Source organism: Eumetopias jubatus, unplaced genomic scaffold, assembly GCF_037043125.1.
Source record: "Eumetopias jubatus isolate StellerSeaLion01/CBP00866 unplaced genomic scaffold, mEumJub1_p1.0 scaffold_10, whole genome shotgun sequence".
NCBI classification, from domain to species: domain Eukaryota; kingdom Metazoa; phylum Chordata; class Mammalia; order Carnivora; family Otariidae; genus Eumetopias; species Eumetopias jubatus.
In genome coordinates, this window is record NW_028274816.1 from 57,493,423 (window position 1) to 57,509,148 (window position 15,726).

The 15,726-nt window shown below is 54.2% G+C and overlaps 1 protein-coding gene across 1 annotated transcript; it reads right to left on the reverse strand.

Moving 5' to 3' along the window:
* Window positions 1-386: 386 nt before the first annotated feature.
* Window positions 387-15,536, reverse strand: GYS1 (glycogen synthase 1). The gene is made up of 16 exons (XM_028091464.2): window positions 15,192-15,536; window positions 13,512-13,693; window positions 11,266-11,457; window positions 10,195-10,380; window positions 9,822-9,966; window positions 9,098-9,215; window positions 8,672-8,792; window positions 8,297-8,403; window positions 6,942-7,001; window positions 6,771-6,849; window positions 5,002-5,115; window positions 4,597-4,723; window positions 2,416-2,511; window positions 2,094-2,257; window positions 1,563-1,643; window positions 387-1,406 (listed from the first exon to the last, which is right to left on the reverse strand). The coding sequence occupies exons 1-16, from the start codon at window positions 15,307-15,309 to the stop codon at window positions 1,083-1,085; spliced, it is 2,214 nt and encodes a 737-aa protein (XP_027947265.1). The 5' UTR covers window positions 15,310-15,536; the 3' UTR covers window positions 387-1,082.
* Between the last annotated feature and the right edge of the window lie 190 nt (window positions 15,537-15,726).

Genomic DNA, 15,726 nt, shown 5'->3' on the forward strand with positions numbered 1-15,726 from the left:
ATTCTTAAATATAGATGTATTTTTTTCATCTCTGGACACACATCAATCACACCCCATTCTGCCCCCCCCAACTGCAAACCAAGTGCATCAGACACAGCACACATGAAGGGCCCCTCCCTTTCACCAAAGCTGGGGGCAGGGCACAGCTTAAGGATGGAAGAGCCTGGAGGTAAATATGAAAGTTCTAGAACCTAGTGGGTTCAGTTCTAGACCAGGGGAAAGGGACCAGGAAGGAGCACAGTGGTAAGGTTCTAGATCCAGCAGCCGGGACCTAGAACCCAGTGTTTCGTGGTGGGCCTAGGGCTTGGGGCTTGGGGCTGGGGTAGACAGCCAATTCTGTCTGCAGCAGGGGGATTCCCTGGAGGGAACAGGAATCTCAAGCATATTCTCCAACAGGAATGAGAAGCCAAGTGGTTCTGCACCACCACCACCCCATTGGCCAAAGTAAGGAGAAAGAGGAGAGCAGGGGTGGAGGGGCCCTCCAGGCAGAACCAGACACACCAGGAAGAGCCAGATCAGAGTAAACAGGGGAGTGCCCTGGTCTGGAGCCTGAGTTCTGGAGTTGAAATGGAGGACCTTCTGCATTCAGTTAAGTCCCTGAAAGTGCGCCAGCTTTGGACTTGATTGTCCCATTAGCAGGGAAACCACATGGTTTCCAGGGCTTGCTGGCCCTTGGGCCAGCCCTGAGCGTGGATTGGTTTGTGGGCTATAAAATTAGCAAGCCACAAAGGGCTCTAGGAGCCCCCGCCCGGAAAGCAACAGACCGGGCTTCCTAAAACCTCTGGCACCATGGCAGGGAAATGGCAGGTTCCTGGCCCCTGGTGCCCGGGGGCCAGGCCTGAAGGACTCCAGGGCGCATATTATGCATTCTGGAACCCAGGAAAGGCACGGCGTTGTGGATTCTGGAGTGTTGGGGATTCCGAGAGGGGAGCTAGAGAGGCTGGAGTGTATGGCGGAGGGGGCGGGGCTGTGGACCCCCAGGGAGGGTTCGGGATCTGGAGTGGGGTTTCGGAACACCGCCTTTCCGCATCCATCCTCTGGACGAGGGCGGCAGGACGGGCCGGGAGTGTGGGGCAGAGGACTTAGTTGCGCTCCTCGCCCAGGGAGCTGGCAGGGCTGAGGGGCTCGCTGGGAGTGCTGAGCGAGCTGGAGGGCGCCGTGTCCACCGAGCTGCGCTTGCTCCCGCCGGTGGAAGAGGCGCAGGAGGCGCGGCGCGGCCACTCGGGGGCGCGGATGTTGCGCCGGTCCTTGGCTGCCTCCTCGTCCTCGTCGTAGCGCTCCCCGTCTACGTCAGGCGGCCCATCCCGGGGCTCCTCCTCATCCTCACTCTGGTGCGGGCTTGAGTGTCGCGACAGCGAGGGCGATGGTGGCACTGAGGCCGGCCGTGGGTAGCGGTAGCCCTGGGTCTGCGTTACGGGGGGCGGGAGGGGTGGGCACAAACCGCAGAATGAGCAGAGGCCTCCTACGGTTCCCCCCTCCCCCGGATCTTCCCACGCCAGGAGGGACGCGACCCTACCCCAGCCCTCTAGCTCCGGGCGCATCAGAGATCGGGGTCCACTCACCGCGTCAGCCTCGTGGGGCTCATAGGTGAAGTGTTCCGGAAAGGCCTTGGCCAGCGCCATGTGGCGTGCAGACATATAGTACTTGGGGAAAAGAATGGGAGGGGGCGTCAGGGAACGCGAGCCAGACCCCGCCCCCGGCAGAGATAGAAGGAGGCGGACCCTAGCCACACTCTCTATGCAAATGAGCACACTCTGGCACGTTCCAGTTGGCCCCTACGCCAATTATCCATCTTTCTGGCTCCACTCCTTAAGTAGATAAGCAAAGCTGTGAACGGACTGTCTCTGAGCCACACCTCATTAACAGGGGCATAATTCTTAAGTAGGTTACCTCTTTCGCTATACACTTATGCGAGGAAGGTAATTGCCACCAATGTGGTCTACCTGCAAAAGCTGGTTAATTTCTTAAAGGGACAGCGACTGTTACAGGCGGAAGGAGGCTGCCTCCCGCGGCAGCCTTGGAAGCTGAGGAATGAGAGACCCAGAGCCGGAAGCGGCCGATTCACCAGCAGAGGACGTGGGAGGGAGTCATACCCGGCCTAGGTATTTCCAGTCCAGAAGGTCTGAGAGGCGCTCCGTGCGGTTTCGCTGGATGATGCGCTGCCGCCGGCTCTGCTGGCAGAAGCTGTAGAGGAAGGAGGTGAGCTGCGAGCAGGAATCATCCAGACTGCGGAACCGACGGTCCAGAATGTAGATGCCTGTGGGGGCCACGACGGGGGCTCAGAAATGAGACCAAGGAAACCTTCATTCTTCCAGGGACTCTCTGGCGCCAGGACTCCTCCTCCCCCCGGGACCAGGAGCCCACCCCTTCTTCCCCCTGGATCCAAGAGTCTCGGCTCTCAGTCTGGGCACCGACCGTAAGCTGAGGGGTCTGCAATGTGTTCCTCCATGAAGCAGCCGAAGCCGGAGAGGTTGGTGGAGATACTGGGGATGCCCATAACCGTGCACTCAGCTGCAGGAAGGCGAGAGGAGGAAGGTCCACTTAGCTTTCCGCTTTGCAACCTCTTAAATCGCAATAAAAGCCCCAACAGCGCCCTCTACTGACACCTTAAGCAAATCACTGAGCCCACAAAACCAAGCTGCACGTTAGACTATCGATCTGTTTCTTCCTTTTTTTTTTATGTTCTGTTTGTTTGTTTTTAAGACTTTTTATATTTTTTTAAGATTTTATTTATTTAGGGGTGCCTGGGTGGCTCAGTCGTTAGGCGTCTGCCTTCGGTTCGGGTCACGGTCCTGGGATCCTGGGATCGAACCCCGCATCGGGCTCCCTGCTCAGCGGGCTGTCTCTCTCTCCCTCTCTCTGTCAAGTATGACAGCGAGAGAGGGAACACAAGCAGGGGCAGTGGGAGAGGGAGAAGCAGGCTCCCCGCTGAGCAGGGAGCCCGATGTGCGGCTCGATCCCAGGAGCCCGGGATCAAGACCCCAGCCGAAGGCAGACGCTTAAGGACTGAGCCACCCAGGCGCCCCTGAGATTATTTATTTATTTATTTGAGAGAGAGAATGAGCAGGGAGAGCAGCAGAGAGAGAGGAAGAAGCAGGCCCCCCACTGAGCAAGGAGCTGGATGGAGGGTTCGATCCTAGGACCCTGGGACTCTGGGACCATGAGCCAAGCCAAAGGCAGATGCTTAACCGACTGAGCCACCCAGGTGCCCCTATCATAGTCTGTTTCTCAGAGGGGAAGCTAGGAGGCTCAGAAAAGGGAATTTATTTGTCCCAAGGCTTCAGGATGAGGAAGAGTCTAGAGTTCGGCAATAGGATGCTAAATTATTAAGTATGGACTCTGTTCCCATGTCTACCATTTTACTTAGTCCTCACAACCTGTAAGATATTTTCTTGTGCTAGACAGAGTGGGCTGGTTAATCATAGATTTGGTCTACTTTTTTTTTAAAGATTTATTTATTTGAGAGAGAGAGAGACACAGCACGTTTGGGGGGAGGGGCAGTGGGAGAGGGAGAAAGAGTCCCATACAGACTCTGCACTAGGCACAGAGCCTGAGATCAGGGCCTGAGCTGGAACCAAGAGTCAGTCACTTAACTGAGCCATCCAGGCGCCCCAGCTTGGAGGGTAAAAGAAGGGCTCTCATTCTGCCTTGTTTAATATCCTAAACAAGCCTGAGAAATGCTTCAAGCAGTTTATTATAATTCAAATGTTAAGTGTTCCTAAAAACCCGCGTAACCTGCAAACGCAGGCTTCAGACATAACAGGGCTTATGGGGAAAAACAGGGTTGGGGCCAAGCACACAGAACCTCGGCATCACTGTAACCACGACAGAAATAAAACTGGGAAAATCATCATCCTAATTATCATGCAAGCACGGTTTAGGAGATTTTTTTTTTAAAGATTTTATTTATTTATTCATGAGAGACAGAGGGGGAGAGAGAGAGAGAGAGAAGCAGAGGGAGAAGCAGGCTCCCAAGGAGCAGGGAGCCCAATGCGGGACTTGATCCCAGGACCCTGGGATCATGACCTGAGCCGAAGGCAGATGCTTAACCATCTGAGCCACCCAGGCGCCCTAAGAGATTTGTTAAATTACTCAAAATTAAGAAAAACTACAGCAAATGTGTTATTTTCTTAGCCTGAAAAACATGAAGGTAGCTTGATTGAAAAGTGTGTGAGATAGGGTTGAGTTTGGGGCCACAGCAGAATGTCCCTAAATGAGGGAGAACTGCAAATAAGGTCCAAGTTGGAGTCTGTGTCTCTAAAGGGAGCCAACCAACCCCTTCCTAAAAGAGGAAGGTGGAGCGGATGGGCCCTGGGGACATCTCAGGGAGCCTTGGCCACATTCTGTCGTGTGAGTGAACTATGCATTCAGCTGTTATTATTTGAGGGGCCAAATATCAGCCAATGGGGGGAATCACATGTGACCTCTAATTATGCATCACATGGGCTACTGTGTCACAAAAACACATTCTGCAGCGAAACAGACTGTTGACATCATCCCTGTTTTGCATTGGAGAGCTTGGGGCACAGAATGGGGCAAGTGCCTCGATCGATCATGCCTGATCAGACCTGAAGCCCACCACCATGCTGCACTCACCCGGCGTGTAGCCCCAAGGCTCATAGTAGGAGGGGAAGACCCCAAGATGGCAGCCACGGACAAATTCCTCATAATCCACGGGGAGCAGAGGGCTGGTGGAGGAGAGGAACTCTGGATGGAAAATCACCTAGCCACGAGAAAAGAAGAGTTCAGCCCAAGTGCCTCATTTAGCTACTCCCTGGGATCCCGGAGTGGCCCAGAGAGGGTGAAAGATTTGTCTAAAGTCACCCAAATCAATGGGAGGACAAAGATTTGAATCTAAGTCGGCCTGCTTAAAGAGCGAAGATACTTTCTAAACACAGCAATCCTTTGATAAACTAGGGGAAAGGGGGGATGTGAGGCCCAGGCTCCCCCTACCCCCACACCACCCCACCATGCTTAACCCTCCCTGACCATTGCCCTCACCTTGACCCTGTCAGCACTACTATTGAAGAGCCCAATTCGGCGGATGGTGGTCAGGATAGGGTCCGAGGAGTCATCCAGCATGTTGTGGGTGCACACAGGGGGGAAAGACTGCCGCTGTAGGGGCCACAAGTGGAACGGGGGTCAGAGAAGGGGCGGGGGCTCCTTAGCTCCCTATGAGCCATGCTAACCCTGGGGGGACCACAGTTCCCACCAGGTTGTGGGAACCACAAGCCCAAGAGATTAGGAGTGGTAATCAATGGGGCAGAGACTTTGCCAATATGGTAGCAAGCTTCAGGGGCTGCTGGAAGTTGCAGGTTTTTTGGTTTTGGTTTTGTTGGTTTGTTTTGAGAGAGAGAGAGAGAGAGATGGGAGGGAGAGGGAAAGAGAGAGAGAGAATCTCAAGCAGGCTCCATGCCCAGCACGGAGCCCAACGCAGGGCTTGAGTTCACAACCCTGGGATCATGACCTGAGCCGAAATCAAGAGTTGGATGCTCAACTGACTGAGCCACCCAAGTGCCCTTAGTTGTAGTTTTCTTATGAAAATCCTGGCTCGCTTTCTCTCCAAGTTCCCTTTACTCTCCATCCTATAATTCCTTCCACCTCCACTCCCAACCAAGGCCCAAAGAAACCACAATTCCCAAGAGCCACTGGAAGAGGCCAGATCGAGGAACTCCCATGTGCTGGGACAGATAGTTATTGGCACCTCTTCCATCTCATGAAAAGTTCCGCTCACCTTCAGCTGCCCTCCAGGGGCTCCAAGAAACTACAACTCCCAGCAGCCCCATGGCAGATACATCCTCAGGGAGACTGCCTTAGGGACTACTGGAAATTGTAGTTTGGCCAAAAGCACATCACACCATATTTGTGCATCCTGGATTATCTAGGTTTCCACTCCCCAGGAAATGGCTCACCAACCCTGACCACAGGTACGAAAGATTCTTGACTCCAGAGAAGAAAAGAACTCTACCTCTCAGAAGCCTCTGGGGCTAGGGAAGACGCCATGAAGCAGGGGCTGCTGGGAGTTGTAGTTCTCATTCTGTTCTTACCACGTTCCTCTATGGTTTCCCATCTGCCTAACTGCATTAACCTCAGGAATCTAAAGAAGCTACAACTTCCAGGAATGTTTGGGAACTAAGACACAGCCAGTGGGATAAGAAAAGCAGGGGCTGCTGAGAGTTTCCAGTGTTCTTCTGGTAATGACAAGTGTTTTAGCAGACCTTCTGGCTCTAATGAGTATGCAGCTAGTTTGCAGCAAGACCCAGAGATGGCAGGGACTTGTTCTCCTTTTGTGGCTTGGTTGGCTTCCTAAAGTTTCCTTTCACCTTTTGTCCTTTGACCCCAGAGACTCAAGGAAATTACAACTCAAAGAAAAACAAAAAACAAACAAAAGAGAAAGAAAGAAAGAAAAGAAGGAAGGAAGGAAAGAAGGAAAGGAAGGAAGAAAAAAAGAAATAAAGAGATAAAAAAGAAAGGAAGAAGAAAGAAAGAAAGAAAAGAAAGAAAGAAAGAAAGAAAGAAAGAAAGAAAAAGAAAGAAAGAAAGAAAGAAAGAAAGAAAGAAAGAAAGAAAGAAAGAAAAAAAGAAAAGAAAAGAAAAAAGAAAGAAAGAAACTTCAATTCCCAGCAGCCCGTGTAGCAGGATAAGCTATGGGAAAACAGGCTGCCCTCAGGAAACTGAATGTCTACCAGTCAGTTCACACCTCCGGTGGACTTGAGAATTGATTCCCTGAAAAGGGCTGCCAGCTCTAGGTTGAGGGTTCCCAATCATACCTGCGTAGCAAAGATGGCTCTCTTCATCATGGTGAAGTCCTCCTTATCCAGCATCTTGTTCATGTCCGGGAGGCTCCCCCTGCAAGGTGAGCAGGGTATGCGTCTGGGAATCAGGGGCGAGGAGAGCAATTAGGGCCCAGGAGGATGCAGGGCTGGGGGTGGGACACTCACACCAGCAAGGACTCGTAAAGCTTCCTTCCAAACTTCTCTTTCACGGTGTTGGCCGTATCCCTAGAAGAAGCAAAGCCACAGCATCATATACACATACCAGCTGCCATATGTTGTTAGGTTTGTGGGGCAGCTGGAAAACTGAGGTCTGAGCAGAGAGGCCCTGGGAATTCTGAGCTGGAGGATGGGGAGCTGGCAAACAGGCCCTGGAAGGCTCAAATCCCTTGTGCCTTGCATCAGCTGTGTGGCCAGGGACAGGTGGCCTTCCCTCTCTGACTTCAGTAACTCATCTGTTAGACAGGGATAAAAATAGAACCAACCTCATAGCTTTGCAGTGAAAACTTGATGAAGTCATGACAAAAAGTGCACAGTGCCTGGCACACGGCTAGCCTTCCAGAAATGTCAGCTATTTTTAGGAATTGCACTAGTCCTGACAGTGGCAATGCTAAGCACCATTTTATAAAAAGGGAAAATTGTGTTCTGAGAGAGGAAACTTGAGGTATATGAGGGAAGCTAGCAATTAGTGGCACTCTACAGCTTCCTTGACATTCCTCGGCTCATAATCATCTCGTAGCTCGGGCCTCATTTTCTACCCCATCTCCCTACAGCACACTGCTCCAGCCCCACTGGTCTCCTTGTGGTTTCTCAAACACACCCCAGGGCCTTTGCATCTGCTGTCCCTCTGCCTGAAATGCTATTCCCCAGATATACACAGGGCTCCCTCACTCACTTCCTCTGTTGGGCTCTATCCAATGGCACTTTCTCAGTGTGGCCTCTCCTGACAACTCCATGTCCTGTCTCATATTCCAGTCCTGCTTTATTTTCTTGCCAGAGCACTTTTCAAAAGATTTTATTTTTAAGTAATCTCTACCCCTGACATGGGGCTTGAACTCACAACCCCAAGATCAAGAGTCACATGTTCTACTGACTGAGCCAGCCAGGCGCCCCAGAGCACATTCTGTAGAACTTTCTAAGAATGTGAGCTCAGTGGCGAGGGCAGGGATCTTCTCTTGTCCCCAAGGCCTGGAACAGTGCCTGGTACATGGTAGGTGCTCAATGAATATCTGCTGGCTGATGAATGGGTTTTGCATTTGAGGAAACTGAGGCTTGGAGAGGCGAAATTATTTGCCCAAAGTCCCAAGTGGCACAAGGTGGACCTCGCCAGAGCCCTGGTTGTACGGTCACACTTGTCCTGCCTGCAACTCCTTACTACCCCTGAACTGGAGGCCTCTCAAGCAAGCTACTTCCCTAGGAATTGGTGGGGCGAGTGGCTTGTGTTCCAGAGAACAAAACTGAGCCTCCCGAAGCACAAAGCTGGAAGTGGGAATGGCAGGGCTCCCAGGCCCAGGGCTGCTGACCAGAGCTGCTTGCGCACAGCCTGGCCCTTGAGGGTTTCCACGTTGAAATTGTTGGTCCGAGCTGGCATGATGAAGAAGGCGACCACTGTCTGCTCACTGCCGTTTACCTGGGCAGAGGAAAAGGCGTGGGGTTGGGGGGAGGGGGGTCAGAATCACCCCCTGAGGCCACCTACCCTTTTCCACCCATCAAGACCACTATGGCCCCACTATGCCTCTTCCTGTCAAGGAGAATTGAAGTTACCATCCCCATGGGGACTCCGGTCTGCTGTCTGGGTCTCGACACTTCCCCATTCACACACATGGGTATCCCCCCCCCACTTATGTCCTGATTTCCTCGTCCTCTTTTCGTGTCCTCACAGACAGCCCGGGCCTTACTCTGAGCAGATAGTTGAGCCGGGCCAAGGCCTCTAGGAAGACGTCGGCCCCCTTGTTAGAGAACTCGTAGCGGCCGGCGATAAAGAAATACAAGGTCTTGTCCAAGTTGAAGTCCAGGTGCCTAAAAAAGCCATAATAAGGCAGGGTGAAGCCAAGGGTGGGGACCCTGTAGCCCTGGCCTTGAAACTACAAACCCCAGCAGCCACAGGGGCAAAGAACAGCTTAGCCAGAGCAGAGGCACCACGGGGACTCCTGGAAATTGTGGTTCTTCTTTCCTTGGATGGGGATTGATTCCTCAATACTCAGCCATTGTTCTGGGGTTCAGGAGCTCAAGAGGCTGAGCCACCAGCTATTCTGTCTCTTACACTCAGGACATGGGCTCCCAACCCCCTCCTCTCTCAAGACCTAGATATCTGGTCCACGTACCCATAAAAATGGCCCCGCACAAACTCCTGGATTCGAGCCTTGCTCTGAGCATGGAGATTCTGGAACTCATGCATGGCAGAGAACTTCTTCACATTCAGCCCATTGGGGGTCACGATATCTGGGGTTGAGGGAGAAGGTCCACATTTCAGATCTTCATTTATTCATTCAGATCAGTGTGCCTGAATGAATAAACAAAGGAAAGACTCCTTTCCTTGAACAATGTCTTTGCTTTAGAAGCTCCAGATGCCCTGCCACTCGGATGCCTTCTTGCCCAAAGTTACCTGCTTCTGTTCACAAGCACAGCTACAAATCCCAGCAGCCCCTGCAAATGGCTAACCCCATAGGAAAATGATCCACCTTGGGGCCTCTGGGGGTTGTAGTTCTCACAATACACCCATTGAGAATGGGTACCATAACTCGGTTAGAATAACTGGTTCCAACGCTGCTCTTCTCAAAATCAAAACCCAGTGAAACTCTGTTCACTTCCAGAAGACCGAAATCTACATTAGCCAATAAAATAACTTTACCATTTTGAAATTAATGTCAAAGAAACGACACCTCCCATTAGTCTCTAGGGCGTACAGCCAGGCAGCTTCATATTCAGGTCACCAACTTAGGGTCTTCTGGGAGGTGTAGTTCTTTGCTCTCTATAGTTAAAAAAACTAGTCTAGGCCTTAGCACAGACTACCTCATTCACGTCTAGGGACCCCAGCCTATACCCTACCTGGTTTCCTCTTGAGTAGGTGCTGAGCCTCGATGGCAGTGATCTGGGACACAGTAGTAAAGACGTGAGCGCAGTGGGCTGCTGCCCGCTCCATGCAGTAGCGGTGATAGATTTGCCTCTCACCTGCTTCCTTGTCCACATTGAACTGGGTGGGAAGGGAGGGCAGTCAGGGTGGAAGAACTGGGGAGAAGACTGGAGGTCTAGACTCCAGGGTCCTGGGGGTGGTTGGGGCTGGAAACTGAACACCTCCTGGGTGTGAGGGAGGAGGGGGCTGAGGACTTGGACTCCTGGGTCATGGGAGAAAAGGAAGCTTGACCCCCCCTGGGCTGTCCTGAAACACTCGGAGCCCCTCTGGGCCACATTCCCGGCTCACATTCTCCAGGTTGTTGTAGAAGTCCACGGCACCTGCACACAGGTATCGTCCCAGGAGCGTGGCATGGGTGGTGAAGATTGTAGCTACAGGCAGCCGCCGGGCCCGGCAGAGGCAGAGTCCAATGCCCGCCAACCACTCGTGGAAGTGTGCAACCACATGTGGCTTCTCCTCGTTCTGGGCCAGGAACTATGGGGCAACAGGAACAGCGCCACCATGTCTCCGTATGTGTCGTGTAGGCAATCGACAAGCCCCCAAGGTGGATGAGGAAGCAGGGGAGTATCACCACTCCTGCACAGAATGGATGGTCACCCACTGCCATCCCCTTAGAATAAGGAACTATAAATCCTTGAGACGGCCAGACCAGCTGACCCCATCCCCAAAAGCTGATGGGAGCTGGAGTTTTGGTGGGGTTTTTTTGGCCAGTCTTCTAAGTCCCAGCAGGGCTGAATTGGAAAGCGTCCCCAGGTCCTGCATGTAATTCCTGGAGACTCTTTTATCTCAATCAAGAGTAGAACAGTACCCAATACTGGCTAAAGGACTACAACCCCCAGAATGCCCCAGGAGTAGCCAGTTCCTAGACTGTTTTCCCTGCGGCAGGAGAAGTTTCCTGAGCCTTTTAAAAGCTGAAGGGGGGGTCAGAACCAGGATTCCTGGTTCTCATATAGGCTGGAGATCCCCAAACATCCAGGGTCCCATCTCAGAGCTAAGTCCAGCCACTATCAGAATAGAGAACTACAACTCCCAGAATTCCCTGGCACAAACCCTCCAGCCAGGCCAGCACCCCCAAAAGCTAATGGCTCAAAAATCTTACACTTGGGAGATTAGAGTGAATGATGTTGGGGTTGGGAGTTTGAGTCTCTGAGGAAAACAAGAGTCTGGGTCCCTGGATGTCCATGTTGCCAAAGTTCAGAGCTCACGCTTGGAAAAGGACCGACAGCTCCCAGAATGCCCTGGGAGAAGGCAGTCAGTCCCTGGCCCCCACCCAGCCACCCCCTGGCCAGGGGCTGATGACCAATGCAGTTTGGGGCCAGGATTGGAAGGAGTGACATGGAGACGGGCAATGGGGCCTACCTCACCCAGGAACCAGGTGGTGAGGAAGCCAAAAAGGACAGCGTCGTTGGCCTCACGGTCGTACCAGGGCACCCCGATGTTGCAGGTGTCCCAGAGCTCCCCCTTCCAGCGCTCCAGGGCCCAGGCTGAGGCCCCCACGTCCAGGAGCACCACCAGGGGGCCCCCCTCGATCAGCCAGCGACCAAAATACACCTGTGGGGCCCCCGCGGGAAGGCTCAGGGCTGTGGCCACACGCCTCTGGGCTCAGCACCTGGGGCTCTCCTGGCCACAGGCAGCTGCCTTCCCAACCTGGTTCTTCCACCCTCTTTCTGTATCTGCTGCTAATTTCTCACCCGCTGCCTTATTTCTCTATGTGCTGTTAGGTATTCCCACCACGATCTTTTTCCATCAGTTATATCTACCCTGTTCCTTGCTCAGTTTCTATAACCACTACCCTGCTCCTCCCCACTGCCTCCTTCCTCTACCTCTAACCACGCATTTGACACGTCCTCTCTGCGCCTCCACTGCCTTGTTTCCCCACCCTTATGATGTCTCCAACCTGCCGCCTTGTTCCCATGTTGGCTGCCACTTCTCTCTTGCCGACCCTCGTGTTGCTTTCTCCCATGATCTTTTCCTTCTGCTGCAAATTCCTTCCACTGGATGCTTCTTTTCCTGTTCTCCCCGCCCTATTTCTTCCACACCCGCTACCTGGCGTCTGACCCTTTCACCCTAAGTCTGTCACCTGCTGCCTCCTTGCCCTGCCCTGAGGCCCGTTTTGTACTCTGCAGCCACCCTTTCGAACACCGGCTGCCCTCTTTCCTTCCCCAGGGGCCGCATTTTTCTACCCACGGCCCCATCTCTAAACCTCGCTGGCACATTTCATTCTGCATCTGCCACGTTCCTCTGGTGGGTGACTGCTTTCCTCCCGAGATGACAGCTTCGGGTTCTGGGCCTGCTGCCATGGCCCTATGCAGGCAGCGAGCAGTCCTATGCCTCCTGGACCTGGCTTTTCCCAGCCCCGGGGAGCCTGACTGTGATGCCCTGCCCCTCCCCCTCCCAGCTGTGGTCTGCCCTTTTGCTGGGGGGGAGGGGGGCTATTCTTAGGCCCCCAGCACGTGGGGAGCAGCTGCCACGGGGTAGGGCTGGGCTGTCCTAGGGCTCCTTAGGGACACGGCTGGGCCTACCTGGACTCCAGACCCCACCCCAAGCCAGAGGCTGTGAATGAATGCAGCTACCACTGTACTTCCTCCCTCCCAGACCCCAACCTGTCATGAGGTTGAGGCCTGCTACTTCATGGTCACCTCTGCCGGCAGCAATCATCAATCTGTGCTCATCCTTCGGTCCTCATCCGGAGCCCTGGGACGAGATCTCTCCTCCTATCTTTAATTCCTGGCTCTGCCCCTCTGAATCTCTGCCCCTCTCCCCCTACCCCCACCCCGGGTCTGCTCGCCTAGCTCTCTTCTCTTCATTGGCACTCCATCTTCTTCTCCCTTCTAGGCCCTTCTCCCTGAAACATCAGGCTGTTTTTCTTCTTCTCTCTCCCTATGGCTCTAGCCCCTGGGCCTATCATCATCTTTTGGGACACTCAATCTCTCTCTATCCGTCTCTCTCCCTTGGTCTGCCTGTCCACCTCATTGCAAGCTTGGCTGTTTATAGTAATGATGATGATGATGATGACAGCCATGATCACAGTAGCTCATACACAGTACTAACTGAAGCCAGGAACTGAGCTGAAGACTTTATTAAGTACTGCATCCTCCCAAAACCCATACAAGGTAGATGCCGTTAGCAGGTTTATTAGCCAAGGTCACAGAGGCAGAGAGTGGAGAAGGTGACTTTGAACTTCAGGCTCCGGAACCCCTACTCTGGCAACTCCTGCCTCACCCCAAGCCCACCTGCCCTGGGTTCTATCTTGCTGGCTGTCTTTCTATCTAGTTCTTTTTCTCTCTGTGGGTCTGACGATCCTGGCCTCTAGGAACCATCTCTCGGTCTATCTTGTACCTGCTGTCTGTCTGTCCATTCACCAATGTCTTATAGCTTGGGGCTCACCCACCCATTTCATGGGGTCCTGCATCTGTCTGAGTGTCTGCTAATCTTACCTCCTCTGTGTCTGCTTGAGAACGTACTGGGTCATCCTGTGTTTCTGTACATGCCTCTCTTTCCCCAGGGGGCTATCCCCCCCATTCCCCACCATCCCTTCTCCATCTGCTGCTCCCACCCGAACTCTGGGCACCCACCTCCCTACCCTCAGCCAGGCCATGTCCTACCTTGCAGCCTTTGCTGTTCATGGAGTCCAGTGTCTTCTTCAGGGCCGGGGTTGGGGGCTCGAGCAGTTCCACCTGGGTCCTCACACCCTGCTCCGTGTAAGGTCCCACCAGGTAGTAGTTGTCACCCCACTCATCCCCTGTCACCTTCGCCTTCGTCTGCAGCACCGTGTAGATGCCTCCCACTGTGGGCCCAAGTGTGTGAGGGCAGGCCCCAGCCGAGGTCCACAGGTCTGGGACCTGGGCTGGGGGTGGGGAGCATGGGAGGTGCTGGGGCCCTGGACTTCTGGCTTAGAGGGAGGAGGGGCCTGGAAGCCCATACTTCTCAGTCAGAGGAAAGTAAGGATAGGAGTTCGAGGGCAGTACTCCTGGGTCTAAGGGAGAATGGGGCTCAGGCTAAACTTCTAAGTCAGATAGGAAAGGGCTAGGGACCTGGGCTCTGGGTCTGAGGGAATTAGGGACTGGGGTCCCAAGGATGAGAAAAGCTGACAAGGATTAGCAGGACCCAGATTCCCGAGTTCTCAGCTTACAGGAGCTGGGTTTAAATTCTTAGTCAGGCTCTAGGTCACAGTAGGGGAGAATCTCTCTTCATGGCCCTATTCAGATTCCCACGGTTGCCTAAGAGAAGGCTGAATTGTCATTCGGTGCCCCCCCAGGGGCTCTGCTGAACTGTCCCCCAGTCTCCTTTCCCCAGTTGGGGACACACATGCAGGGCCCTGCTCCTCCCATGACTTCATTCCAGACCCAGGAGTCTGGGCTCTCAGCCTCCCTACCTACTGGAGCCTGGGCCCTGGTGATACATGGCTCCCAGTTTGAGGGCTGCCTGCCATGGTGTAAGACCCGGTCCCATTCTCTCCCAAGACTCAGCAAAGCAAAACCCTAGCTCCCCCCAGCCCCAGCTGGTTTTCCAAACCCAGAACTTTAGGCCCTTCGGGGCCTGGGACACAGGAATCTAGGCCCCCAGCCCCTCCCATCCTTGGGCCCAGCCCCTGACCAACTTAGGACTTCCCAGCCTTCCCTCATTCCAGTACGCATGTGTCTGAGGCCCCAGGCTCCCCTACTCTTAGAAACCTATAGCTCACACCCTCGGCTCCCTTCAGAGCCTAGGCATTCAGACCCCAACTCTCTCTGACCCAAAGATCTAAGAATTAGAGTCTGCAGCCCCTCCCATCTTTACTCTCAAGTGGCCAGCGCCCAAATTCTGCCCCCACAACTCATGCATCCTCTCTCCCAGTTGGCTCTCTACCAAATCTGGAGTTATATCCCCAGACTCTTCCCCCAGGGCCGCGGATCTGAAACCCAGCCACTTCCCAGGTTGGCACTAGGAAGTGCCAACCCCCACCCCCCATCTCCTCCCCTGTTCAGGACCCAGGTTCACTGGTCTCTCAGAAACCTCCCTCCAGGACCTAGGAATCTTTCATTTTAGCTCCCTCTTCCCTAGGACCCAGCAACTGGACTTCCAGCCTCTTTTCCTTTTAACAGTGAGGCGGCTCATCCCCCTCCCCCCCCCGCCAGGGTCCCGGAGATATACCTCGGCCCCTCCCCAAGGACACAGAAGTCATAGGCTCCTTGGCCAGAACCCAAGAGTCACGCTATGTAGTCCTGTCCCCGTATTACTCAAGAGTGCCGGCTCCCATCCCCGACTGCCCTCCTCGTCCGCGACCCACCGCCCGGCGTGCTCACCCTTGTTGGCCACCTCCCAGGCCACCTCGAAGAGCACTGTGTTCTCCAGGTCGAATTCATTCTCCCAATCCTCCAGTCCCGGCAGGGAGGACATGGACAAAGTGCGACTTAGAGGCATGGCCGATGCGTGAAGGGGGCTCCAGGGGCCACAGGAGGGGGCTCCAGAGGTGTCTGGGGAATGCAAAGGGCAAGGAGCGGGGCCAGGTAGCTAGTGCCCAACGGGAAGCTTGCAACGCCCTCGGCTTCCTATTGCACGACCGCACCCCCGCAAGGGAGGGCCAGGCCCTACGCAGGAGGCGGCCGCGGCGTCTCTGAGCCTGGTGGGGCCCCTGCAGTGAAATCTTGCGGCCGCCCGGAGGTGGGGCCCGCCCCCCGACCAGAGCCATTGGCCTGTGCCCGGGGGAGGGGGCTGACGCATCTCCTCATTGATGAACAAGGTAGGGTTTACTCTGCCCCGCCACCTTAGCGGCCAATGAGAGCTCTAGGGGGCGTGGCTTCTCCCTGCGCTAGCCGATTGGCCCTCAACTCTGTCAAT